This window comes from Natator depressus, chromosome 4 (genome assembly GCF_965152275.1).
Source record: "Natator depressus isolate rNatDep1 chromosome 4, rNatDep2.hap1, whole genome shotgun sequence".
Classification (NCBI taxonomy): Eukaryota; Metazoa; Chordata; order Testudines; family Cheloniidae; genus Natator; species Natator depressus.
Genome location: NC_134237.1, coordinates 78,787,440 through 78,799,732, shown reverse-complemented (window position 1 = coordinate 78,799,732; position 12,293 = coordinate 78,787,440). Strand labels below are relative to the sequence as shown.

The 12,293-nt window shown below is 44.6% G+C and overlaps 1 protein-coding gene across 2 annotated transcripts in view; it reads right to left on the bottom strand.

Annotated features, from left to right (window-relative positions):
* Positions 1-672: 672 nt before the first annotated feature.
* WWC2 (WW and C2 domain containing 2) overlaps positions 673-12,293 on the bottom strand; it is a 182,619-nt gene continuing 170,998 nt past the window's right edge. Inside the window, exons 22-23 of one of the 2 annotated variants that reach the window (XM_074951219.1) lie at positions 12,054-12,181; positions 673-3,448 (exon numbers count right to left, since the gene is read on the bottom strand). In XM_074951219.1, the coding sequence (XP_074807320.1) occupies positions 3,382-3,448; positions 12,054-12,181 (195 nt within the window). In that variant the 3' untranslated portion in view covers positions 673-3,381. Of the gene's footprint in view, positions 3,449-10,913; positions 11,447-12,053; positions 12,182-12,293 lie in introns of those variants that run through there. The other variant, XM_074951218.1, reaches the window with a different exon arrangement.

Genomic DNA, 12,293 nt, shown 5'->3' with positions numbered 1-12,293 from the left:
GATTCATAGCTCCACTGACTTCAGCAGAGCTATGGCCATTTATACCGTCTGAGGCTCTACCTCAGTCTCTCTGTTCTCTCATGTGCTAGGGTGACAGAGAGCAGAGGAGGGAGGTTAATGTGATAAAGTGGAGACCAGAGTTCCATGCCTATCTCATGTCACAGGTAAATATATTTTTTGTACTATCAGTTTATACAGACCTCAATTTTCTCTATCACTAAAGCACCACACGCATTGGCACAAACTGTAGCTCATAAGAGCCTCAGGCCTAGAATATATTCCAGGACAATACTGAGCTGTGTTGCCTGCATGTGGAAGTTTGCACTTTGGATGGTTGTGGTCACAGCTATTATACACCACTTTAATGAGCAGTGAATCTACTTGGACATTAACACTGGAGTTTAAGCGAAAACCGATGAGAGCACTTCCGTTAGCATGATATGCCACAATCCTAAGGACTAGCAGCGATGGACGTTAACACTGCAGTGACTTTCTGAAGTCAACAAAAATAGTAAGTGAACATCTACTTTTGCAAAGAGCTCAGAAACAGCCCAGGAATCAAAGATTTCACTAAAATTAAACACTAGTCTACAAAACAGCTTTGTTAACGTTTTTTTATTTTTTTTCAAATCACTGAAACACATTGAAAGTGCAGAGATGAAAGTTAATCTATGTGATGTATTTGCATACTTTTACAGACAAAATTAGAACAGAAACACATTCGGAATATAACCTGATTAAATATTTAGTTCAGTCCTGAGCATTCGATACTTAATACAGTATAAACAGAGCAACAGTAAAAAAGATTTTAAAATTATTTGATTTGTATCCTAGAACAACTTCTGCTGAACTTCATTCATAATATTGTTTTGTACCTGTAATACTTAATTTTGATTACACAATTGCAATTACATACTGATAACTGAAACACGAGAACTAATTACTACATTTGTTATTCCCTGTACAGGGTAAACTCTACTTCTTCAAGAGTGAGATTCATAAATCTGAACTTCATGGTTTGTTCATATCCACTTTTAGTTCAGTCTATTGAATGTTTCAGCAGTGTGAATAATTTGAATTAGTAAAAAACAAACCCCCCACAATTGTTAAAAGCTGCCTATAAATAAGTTTGTAACGCTACTAATGAGTTGGAAAGTGAGGAGAAAGAGCTGATATGTTTAAGTCTGTCTCATTTTAAAAATGAGCAAATTTTGCAAACTAAAGCCATCAGAACTTGACCGTCTTGGCCACACCCAACCAGAATTTATTTTTTTATACTCCTCTGAAGGTTATTCAACATATACACAAACAGCAGCTAGTCTGGCAAGAATTTAGAAAGCTGTAAATATTTCCCACAATAGTTTAACATCAAACATTTTAAATGGCCAGAACTGAACTATATTTAACAGAACATAAATAAGACTGTAAATAAATAAAAAAATAAATCATACGGTACAATTCTACACATCCTACCAACACTTTATATAATCAAACTGAGAAGCTGAAACAGTCAACCTTCGTTTCACCTCTACAGTAAATGTCAAACTTCTGTTTTTAAAGTTTGACCTCACAAGCATGAATCATATCTTCTCGTTTCTAGTAGTCGTGTGTGTGTGTGTGTGTGTGTGTGTGTGTGTGTGTGTTAAAAGAACAGCAATAAATGGATATCCATGAAGAATGATGCTCAGTCAGTTGGCCTGACTGGCACTTGTTCAGAACTGTGTGGCATCCAGTTATACATTTATTATTTCAAATCCTTTAAATGTATTTGTGTATCACAAGAAAATCCTTGGTGTGTTTAACAAAAGATTCTAGGCACAGAATTTTCTTACCTTGACATTCGCAAACATATTGTAGCTATGTTCTCTTCATCTTTCAACAAGGCTAATTACTTTCTGGAAAAGTGAAGTGCTATGTATAGGTGGCTTGTCAATATAATCTGTAGGTTAAGGACAAAGATTCTATCCATAGAATAAAAAAAAAATCTTTGAATTTAACATTTTTTTCAAAAACCTTCAGAGATTAGGTACGGTAGATACAAGTTGAGTTACATTGTTTTCGCTATAAGATCAACCACAAAGTTTTGTTTTACCCAACAGCGTGTTGTAGATGCTTTATTCCAGATCTGATGCAGTCGCATGCTTCCCCAGGGACGATGACAAGCACATCCACATTGTGCAACAAAAAGGTCTGGTCAGATAAGCGAAAATTCTATTTTGATAGACATCTTGTTCACGTTTACTCCTTAAGTTTGTTCAGTTTGAACCACCATTATTCTGAAAAACAGCTTGTGTTTCATTTACTTTAAAAAAGGTAATGAGAAATGGAGTACATACCCAACTGAAATAGTTTATGGTTTCTAGGTCACAGATTTTTCCAGCATGGATTTCTACACCAACAATACTTCCGGTACTTGCGTCAGTGGATTCATTTTTAATTTGATGGGTAGTTTTTCCTCTTCTGACAACAGCACGGGTTTAATTTTTCATGAACCTGATCTTTTCTACATACTGCTTGTTGACAAAAGTAGACAACATTTAGGTCAAAAGGTTACATTTAAACGTAAGATTTGACAGCGCAGTGGTATGACTACTCATCTATAAACACTTTGATGTGAATTTGATTCAGCTTCAGTTTCAGAAAGCAGCTGCCCTTTTGGTAGTGTCACTGTAAGAGGTTTTAGGGTTACTGGTCTGCCCTTTCCCCTCCCCACCTTGCAGATGCAAAGTACTGTACAGTGCAGCCCAAAGTACTGTACATTCACAAAATTATACTCCTGCACTCAGTACTCCACCTTCTTTCTTCACAGAAATAAAAAGGACAGTCAGGAAATGGTTTTCAGAAACAAAATCCCAACGTAGGTGATGGAAATCTAAACAGCACCTTTTTACGAGGCAGCCTTGCTGTTTTGGAAAGGAGCTTGCATTCATGGTTAATTTCAAACTATAAAAGTCACACTTGTACAAAAATATTGCATGGCATAACAGCCATCTTCACAGTCTGCTCACGTGAAAATAGTGAAAAGACAAACAAACAATCTTCTGTTGAATGTAATATTTCTCAACACAGTGCGGTTCAACAGGATACACACTTTCCTTTGTTCCATCTTTACAAAATAAGAGCACACATGCGATACATACAAACTGTACAAAATTAGCATCCGTGTACCAGAAGTGTTCCACTTTGGTTTTCTGCTAGTTGTGGTTGGTTGGTTGGTTGGGCGCCTTTTAACAGACAAGAACTCAGTTCGCTGTATTTTACAAATGAACATCTTTATAGTCGGATGTAAAATAGAAGATCTTTAAAAGCAGGAGGTTCTAACTATAAAACGTTCATCTAAAAAGATGAGCGAGGGGAAAAATACTTCAGTGAAAAATGTAATTATACATCATCTGCTGGTAGGGATGGTATGTTGATCTTCGCTCTTGTGAAGTAAGCTATCTTCTCCCTAGAATTAGAAAATAAGTTTAAGGAAACCTTTAAAGTGATCAGCAGCTAAAATATCACAAGAACTCCAACAGCTTCAGTATGTGATGAATAACGTAAGAGAACAGCTCTTTAAACTATCGGTTTTATGCAAAAATTTCAAGTACAAATAATTTATTCTATTGACTAAAATCCTTAGGGTCAGTGCTTTCAAGGTATCCAATGAATATGCTTGCAGAGAACGCTGTTGCCAGAGAAGTCTGAAATGAAGGGCCTATATTATGCACACTTATCAAAAGAGAGAGAAGCTCCAGTGGGAACAAAAAATGAAGCTTCTCAGGACAGCAGCGGCAACAACAAAAACTCATAATCGTAACATTGCGATCATGGGAACCATATATCCTAATATGGCATTAAAAGGGGAACAGTCCCTGCTAAAAGAGCGTTTGACATCTGATCCAGACTTTGAGAAAGAAAATTAGTGGAAGGGAAAAACAGGGCAGGAGTAACAAGCTGCATGAATTCCCTCAAAAAGAGGTAGGTAGAATTGTCACTATATGTTCCAGTTGCTTCCCAGGCCTATCATCATCACCTCAGCCTTATCTGGATTACGCTGCAGTTAGCTAGCTAGCTAGCTCTCATGCATGTACCAGTCTCACCCAGATACTGAACCGGCTTTCAACAGCACTGCATGGCTTATAAGGGAAAGATACAGAGCTCGATGTCATCAGCATGCAGAAAGTACCTCCCCATTAGCCCTCTCAGTAGCCCAATGGACACGATGAATGAGATAGGGACAAAAGAGAACCTTGAGCTCCACAAGCCATTGCCCCTAGGGGATAAAGAGCCACACTACTCTTGGGGAGTACTTGGCAAAGGAAGGAACAGCGGCACCAAAGAGCAGTTGTGCCTACTCTTGCTACAGTCTACAGCAAATCTGTAACATTTCATAATGAACAGCATTGAAAACAGCAGATTTATCAGCACAGGCACCAGGATCTTCACACTTCAGTAGGAGATCATCCACCGTTACTACCAATGCCAGCCCTGTACCCAAGTTTGTACCAGATTGAAAAGTTTCAAGCAGATCTGGGGCATCTAGATACTCTTAATTGTCTCTATCACCTTAATCAAAAATGGGAGACTAGACAGCCGGTGGCATTTAACCATATTGCCAACGTTACATATTGGTTTCCTGAGCAAAGGTTGCGCAACAGCTCCCTGAACAGATACCACCTACATGCCCTGTCGGAAGGAGGGGGTCGACAAGCTCCACTAGCAACGGACCGACTACTCTCCTGCTGACCCTTACCAGCCAAGAAGGAAGTGAATTCAAAAAGACAGCAAAACACCTCTAATCTCTCTCATTGAATTGGACTGAACTTGACTCCAGTTCCTGCCACTCATTCACAGTAGCAGGCAGCCAAGCCCAAATCTGCTCAGTTTTATTCACAACATATCCCTCATAACTAGAGGAACTTTATCAACTACCCCAGGAAGGCAGCTCTGATCAACAAGCTATCTATTGATTGAGACGTTTTGGATGATATGGCAGAGGCAAAGAATCTTTACTTTGCCTCCCACATAACCATGGCATAAGAATTTAAAGACTCTTTATGACTCAATCTCTGGACATCAGCCCCAGATTTCCGTCACTGGAGACTTTGCTGTCTTCACTCTCACTTCACCCGTGATAGGTTATCTATAGACGAATGAAATCCATGAGGGCAAAGCCAAATAAGATGGTGCATAGGACACAACGTATATGTAACCCTTCTGCCTGTCAGAGTTGGCAGCAACAAGGGCCGGGTTCAGTATCTAGGGGTTCCATTCCAATAACATAATGCAAAACCGGCTCAAGCCCCCACCCAGTGACCTGGGACAAATTTATACCACCCCCGCTGGGCGCCTCCAAGAGGCAATACTTTCCCTCTCACAAGCACATAGTCTGAGTGCAGCAAAAAGCCTTTTAATAACAGAGAGAAACAATGTGGCATTATGTTGGGGAAACAACACCAACGGGATTCATAACACAACCCATGAGCAAAAAACCCACCCCAAGCAAATTGGGGCGGGTCCTTTCCCTTTGGTTCTTGAGTCCAGCAACCCAAAATCACCCAAAGTCCCAAAAGTCCAACGACCCAAAAGTCTCTGTCCCTGGTCGGAGTTCGAAAGTTTATCTGTAGAGTTTTACCTCCCAACCTGGGTCAAGATTGGGGGAGTGGTGCGGAGGGGGGTGAAGGGGCACCTTACGTGGTCCAAAGCTGATGGCCCCACCTCTCCATTGGGCTCCGCTCTGCCAGCCACCCCATGAATTGCTCTAGGCATCTGACAAACTGCTCTGCTCCACCAGCCGCTCTGGTCGCCATCCCGCAAACTGTAATGCTCTGCGTCCCGCAAACTGCTCTGCTCCACAGGCCGCTTTGCTCGCTGTCCCGCAAACTGCTCTGCCATATAGCTTCAGGCTCCCCCACTACTTAACACAACACTCAGTGATTTCAGCTCTTAGTAAGTTTAGCTCTTTTGTGACTTCAGCTTGTAGTAGGGGAGCCTCAGTGCTGGTGCACCATTGGCCCAAAGTGAATTCAGCTCAGCAACCTGTAACTAGACTCCTAATGGAATCAAAATGAGCTCTGATATTCCACAGTGGAGAGAGGAGGAAGTGCAATTAGCATGTAAGGCCCTCACGAGGGGGCCCATGCCACCAAGTATTAATACCTGTCCCCAGCCTCTCTCAAGTCACGGAGTTTTGGAACCCATATCCCTTGCCTAGCAAGTGCTACTTAGTTGATGGCGAGTCCCTCCGTCATAACAAAAGGCCAAGTACAGGTCCACTGTCCTTGATACCCATAATCAAGGGTAATAACAATTTATTATTCCTGCCCCAATAACAGAGACACTGGGGATCCCACGGCAGCCAAAGAGACCATTTTGGCAGCAATTGGCTCATGCTAGGCAGGGTGGGTGTGCCTATGCAAATGAGATTGGCCCCTGAAGTTCTTTTCCACAACTTGCCACACCTCACCACCAGATGTCAGGGTGGAGGTCATCCTGACTCTGCTTACATATAGATTATGGATGATAAAAGTTTACAATATTCTACCAACCCCTCAACAGTGATCTTTCACAGGAATATCTTCCCACAGAGCCTCCTAGAGGTGCTCTACTTTCATTAGCTTTTGAGTGGGGACCATTAAAACAGGTCCATCGCCTGACAGGATAGGTGTGCCCTAAACTCCAACTATAGGGGGCTATTTCCCCGTACATGGAGCCTGGTTTCCAACTGCCTAAGCTTGAGCTCCAGTTCAAAACACTAGGTCAAGAGTGCAACTATCTGAACTGAGCCAGTAGCTACCAGTTCACATAGTTACATGGCCATCAGGAACTTCGGAGACGATACCAAGGTTTTATCGTCCCGATGGATGTTGAAGTCATTGTGTAACTATCTGCCTCAATTCCTCCAACAACACTACGGTTAGGAGCTTCCATAGCTCATGCCAAGATCTGGGAGAGCAATGGGTTGATTAGCACTCTGACAAAGTTCCTCCTCTCCCTTGGTGGGTCCTGCGCTTATTGGCGGATTTGCTCGTCTCAGAGGTTCACGGCAGCCCTCAGTTTGGCCACTTTCAAGGCTCAAATCTGCCGTTCACTCAGTTAGCCTCATCACTGGCCAGCATGGGGAAAAGGAAGAACAACAATCCCTTCAGTCTCTGCTGATCCACCTAGTGGATTGGGGAACAGGCCAGAGACCTTCCCCTCTGTTGGAACCCACAGTCCAGGTCAACTCCTCCGGTATCAAGTTGGGAGAATGGAGGGATGGGGGGAACCCGGGCCCGCCCTCTACTCCGGGTTCCACCCCAGGGCACTGTGGATTGCAGCTGTCTACAGTGGCTCCTGTAACAGCTGCGTGACAGCTACAACTCCCTGGGCTACTTCCCCATGGCCTCCTCCCAACACCTTCTTTATTCTCACCACAGGACCTTCCTCCTGAAGTCTGATAATGCCTGTACTGCTCAGTCTTCCAGTAGCATGCCTTCTCACTCTCAGCTTCTTGCGCCTCTTGCTCCCAGCTCCTCGCACGCACACCACAAACTGAAGTGAGCTCCTTTTTTAAAAAACCCAGGTGCCCTGATTAGCCTGCCTGTCTTAATTGATTCTGGCAGCTTCTTGATTGGCTGCAGGTGTTCTAATCAGCCTGTCTGCCTTAATTGTTTCCAGAAAGTTCCTGATTGTTCTGGAAACTTCCCTGTTACCTTACCCAGGGAAAAGGGACCTCCTTAACCTGGGGCTAATATATCTGCCTTCTAGCACTCTCTTGTAGCCATCTGGCCTGACCCTGTCACAGCACCCAAAAATTAGTCACAAATTAACTCCATTCCAAGACACACACACACACAGAAGATAAAGACAGTATATTTTATCCAATTTTGCAGTGAGTGACTGCTGTATTCTGAGTTGGAGGCAAACAGCATGGCCATACTACCTCCCTGATCATTCTCTTTAGGTTGATTCTGTACTGAATAGCTGGCTGCTGCATCAGAATGGATCCATCAGTATTATCCTACCAGCTTTTGGTGATGCAAGCAAGATCAGGTACTTCATCCTTCAGTCACCACAGGTGACACTATTCACCACCAATCTTGCATTTAACAGCATGAGCCTAAGGCTAGAACCACAGCCTCTTAAGAGTTAATGACAGGCAAAACCAACAGAAATGAAATTTTTAAGATATCATTTCTGCTTTACGCTGAACAAAACCCATAAACAATCTCTACCTGCCTTGTTTCTCCCTTGTGGCTGTCAAAAGGGACTGGAGCGGGCCAAAGCCTCCCAGCCAGCCATCCAATTATGGCGCCAGTTATGAGGATTTCCTGATCAAATAGATATTGCCTTAACACTAACTTAACTCACTATTATGTGTCCTAGATTGGCATCAGGGAGATTTACTAAAATTATGCCAAAGAATCTCTGTTAGCCCTGGTCTACACTCCAGGGTTAGGTCGATTTTATAATGAATGCCTCTACACAAGAAACCCCGTTCCATCCAGGGCTCTTAAAATCGACTTCTGTACTTCTCCCTGGCGAGGGGAGAAGCGCTAAAATTGACCTTGCTGGGTCAAATTTGGGGTAGTATGGATGCAAATCTACATTATTGGCCTCCGGGACTATCCTAGAGTGCTCCAATGTGACCGCTTTGGACAGCACTTTCAACTCCGATGCACTAGCCAGGTACACAGGAAAAGCCCCGGGAACTTTTGAATTTCATTTCCCATTTGGTCAGCGTGGCGAGCTCAGCAGCACAGGTGACCATGCAGTCTCCTCAGAATCGCAAACAAACTCCAGCATGCAGCGAAGGGGAGACACTGGATCTGATTGGCGTATGGGGAGAAGAATCTCTGCAGGCAGAGCTCCGATCAAAAAGAAGAAATGCTAATATATATGCCAAATCGCACAGGGCATAATGGACAGAGGCTACAACAGGGACCCACAGCAGTGCCATGTGAAAGTCAAGGAGCTCAGGCAAGCCTACCAAAAGACAAAGGAGGCAAACGGTTGCTCTGGGTCAGAGCCCCATACATGCCGCTTCTGTGATCAGCTGCATGGCATTCTAGGAGGGGACCATACCACTACCCCACCACTGTCCGTGGACACCTGCAAGGGGAGCGGGGGGAGTCTCACGCAACATGGAGGAGGATTTTATGGAGGAGGAGGAGAATGCGCAGCAGGCAAGTGGTGAATCCGTTCTCCCCGGCAGCCAAGACCTTTTCATCACCCTGGAGCCAATACCCTCCCAAGGCAGGATCCCCAACCCTGAAGGCGGAGAAGGCACCTCTGGTGAGTGCACATTTGTAACTAGAGTACAGGGTTTAAAAGCAACAGTGTTTAATGTTTGATTTGCCCTGAAGACTTGGGATGCATTCGCGGTCAGTACAGCTGCTGGAAAAGTCTGTTAATGTGTCTGGGGATGGAGCGGGAATCCTCCAGGGACATCTCCATGAAGGTCTCCTGGAGGTACTCTGAAAGCCTTTGCAGAAGGTTTCTGCGGAGGGCTGCCTTATTTCAATCTCCACGGTAGGACACTTTATTACGCCAAGCCAGTAGCAAGTAGTCTGGAATCACTGCAGCCCAAAGCATGGCAGCAAATGGTCCTGGGATTTGGTCGCATTCAAGCAACATTCGGTTTTTATCTTTCTGTGTTAGCCTCAGGAGAGTGATATCATTCATGGTCACCTGGTTGAAATAGGGGAATTTTTGTAAGGGAACAGTAAAAGGACCCTGTTCATGCTGGGCTGTTTGTGCTCGGCTAAAAGGGATCATCCCACAGCCACACTGCGGGGGGAGGGGTGAAGGGATCATCCCAAATAGCCACCTGGAGGGGTAGAGGGAGGTGTGTGCTGTACATCCACATGAAAACCGCAGCCCCTCCTTTTAAATGGCAAACCCAACTGGCATTGCTTGCTATGGGAAAGGAGGGTGCTGCAGTTTGAAAACATTTCCACATGTTATGAAGGTGTAAGAAGCCAAACCCGCTCACCCTTTGGCTTACCATGGCTGCCTGGAAACCAAATTCTGTTGACCAGCCAGCCATGTGTGATGTGTCACCACACCAGCAGGCGCTCAATATAAAAGGCAAAATGCGACCTTGTACCTAAAGCACGTGTGCTGTCTGCTGTGAATTGCTTGATTCACTGGGAAAGTGTCTCCCTTTTGTTCTCAGAAATGTATCATCTTAAATTTTACTCTCCCTTTTTATCCCCCCACAGGTGCAAGTGTTTCTATGTTCCCCCTATCATCTCCATCCCTGAGATTATCATAGATCAGAAGGCGAAAAAAATGCACTTGCAATGACATGTTTTCCGAGCTCATGCGGTCCTCCCGCACTGATAGGGCACAGCTGAATGCGTGGAGGCATTCAGTGGCAGAGTCCAGGAAAGCATTAAGTGAGTGCAATGAGAAGAGGCAGGATGCAATGCTCAGCCAAATGGGGGAGCAAACGGACATGCTCAGATGTCTGGTGGAGCTGCAGGAAAGCCAACAAGAGCACAAACTGCCATGGCATCCACTGTAAAAGCTCCTGCCCTCCTCCCCAAGTTCCATATTCTTCTCACCCACACGCCCAAGAACGCAGGCGGGTTGGGGAAGGCGGCTCCGGGCACCCAGCCACTCAACTCCAGGGGATGGCCTAAGCAACAGAAGGCTGTCATTCAAACAGTTTTGATTTTTAGTGTGGCTACAATAAGCAATGTGCCCTTGTAGTCTCCTTCTCCCCTCCTCCCCCAGGCTACCTTATCAGTTATTGCCCTTTTTAAAAAAATTAATACACAAAGAATGCATGGTTTCAAAACAATAGTGACTTTATTTCCTTTGCCAGCTGTGATCGAAGGTGGTTGGCTTACAGGGAATTAAAATCAAGAAAGGGGGCGGGTTTGCCTCAAGGAGAAACACACACAACATTTCCCAGAGTGACTACCCTTGATAGCAGAATGTCAGTGATTGCACTGGCTACTTGAATCACAGCAGTCCCCACAGTAGATTTGCCCATTCCAATTGATTCCCGACTGACCGGTAGCAGTCAGGCGTTGCAAGCTTCCACAGGGCTATCGCCACTCGCTTCTCAACTGTCAGGGAAGCTCTCATCTTAGTATTCCTGCGCTTCAGGGCAGGGGAAAGCAACTCACAGAATTCCAGGAAAGTGGCCCTACTCATGTGAAAGTTTCGCAGCCAGTGGGAATCATCCCCTACCTGCAAGACTATGCGGTCCCACCAGTCTGTGCTTGTTTGCTGGGCCCAGAATTGGCATTCCACTGTATCAACCAGCCCCACTGCCACCATGATGTCCCAATTGCCACATCCCATGCTTTCAGGAACGTCTGTGTCCATGTCCTCCTCACAATCGTCCTCGTGCTGCTGTCTCTTAGCCAGATTCTGCACATACTGCAGTATAATGCGTGAGGTGTTTACAATGCTCACAACAGCAGCGGTGAGCTGAGCGGGCTCCATGCGTGCCGTGCTATGGCGTCTGCACAGGTAACCCAGGAAAAAAGGCGCAAAATGATTGTCTGCAGTTGCTTTCACGGAGGAGGGAGGGGAGACTGACGACATGTACTCAAAACCACCCACGACAATGTTTTTGCCCCTTCAGGCATTGGGAGCTTAACCCAGAATTCCAATGGGCAGCGGAGACTGCGGGAACTGTGGGATAGCTTCCCACAGTGCACCGCTCCGTGAGTCTATGCTAGCCATGGTAGTGAGGACGCACTCTGCCGATTTAATGCTCTTAGTGGGGACATACATAATCGACGGTATAAAATTGATTTCTAAAAATCCACTTGTATAAAATCGACCTAATTTCCTAACGTAGACATAATTCTGCTCTTTCTCCCCCAAATCTGTTGTTTAGTCTCTGAAATCACTAAACTGTTACGCATCAGAGCCCTGGATTAAGAGAAGATGTAGGTTTTGACTAATACTGCACTGGCATATTGGCTCACACTCAGATAATTCATGTTCCAACACTACAGCAAACTGACCAGTTCTAAATAAAAGGATGTTCTTAAAATGAGAGCTTAGACTGACCAACTTTACAGATTTAGAAGAGCCAGAAGACCAACCAGAACATGCTGTACCTGAATGACTGCACTTGCAGTGGCACTTTCTGGCTCTGTTCCCGTAACCGACACACATCCTTGGAAGCTTTTCTCATCAATTTTTCAGCACTTAAACCCTGTTTCTGTTCCTCCTTTGATTGTTCAGCCTGTAGAGGGGGAAAATTACAACATCCAGCAATTGACAATTTCAAAGAGGCTGTAGGAGGAAGAATGTGGAGTTAAACCCATCAGGCAAAATCTCTTTATACAAGGGAGTTT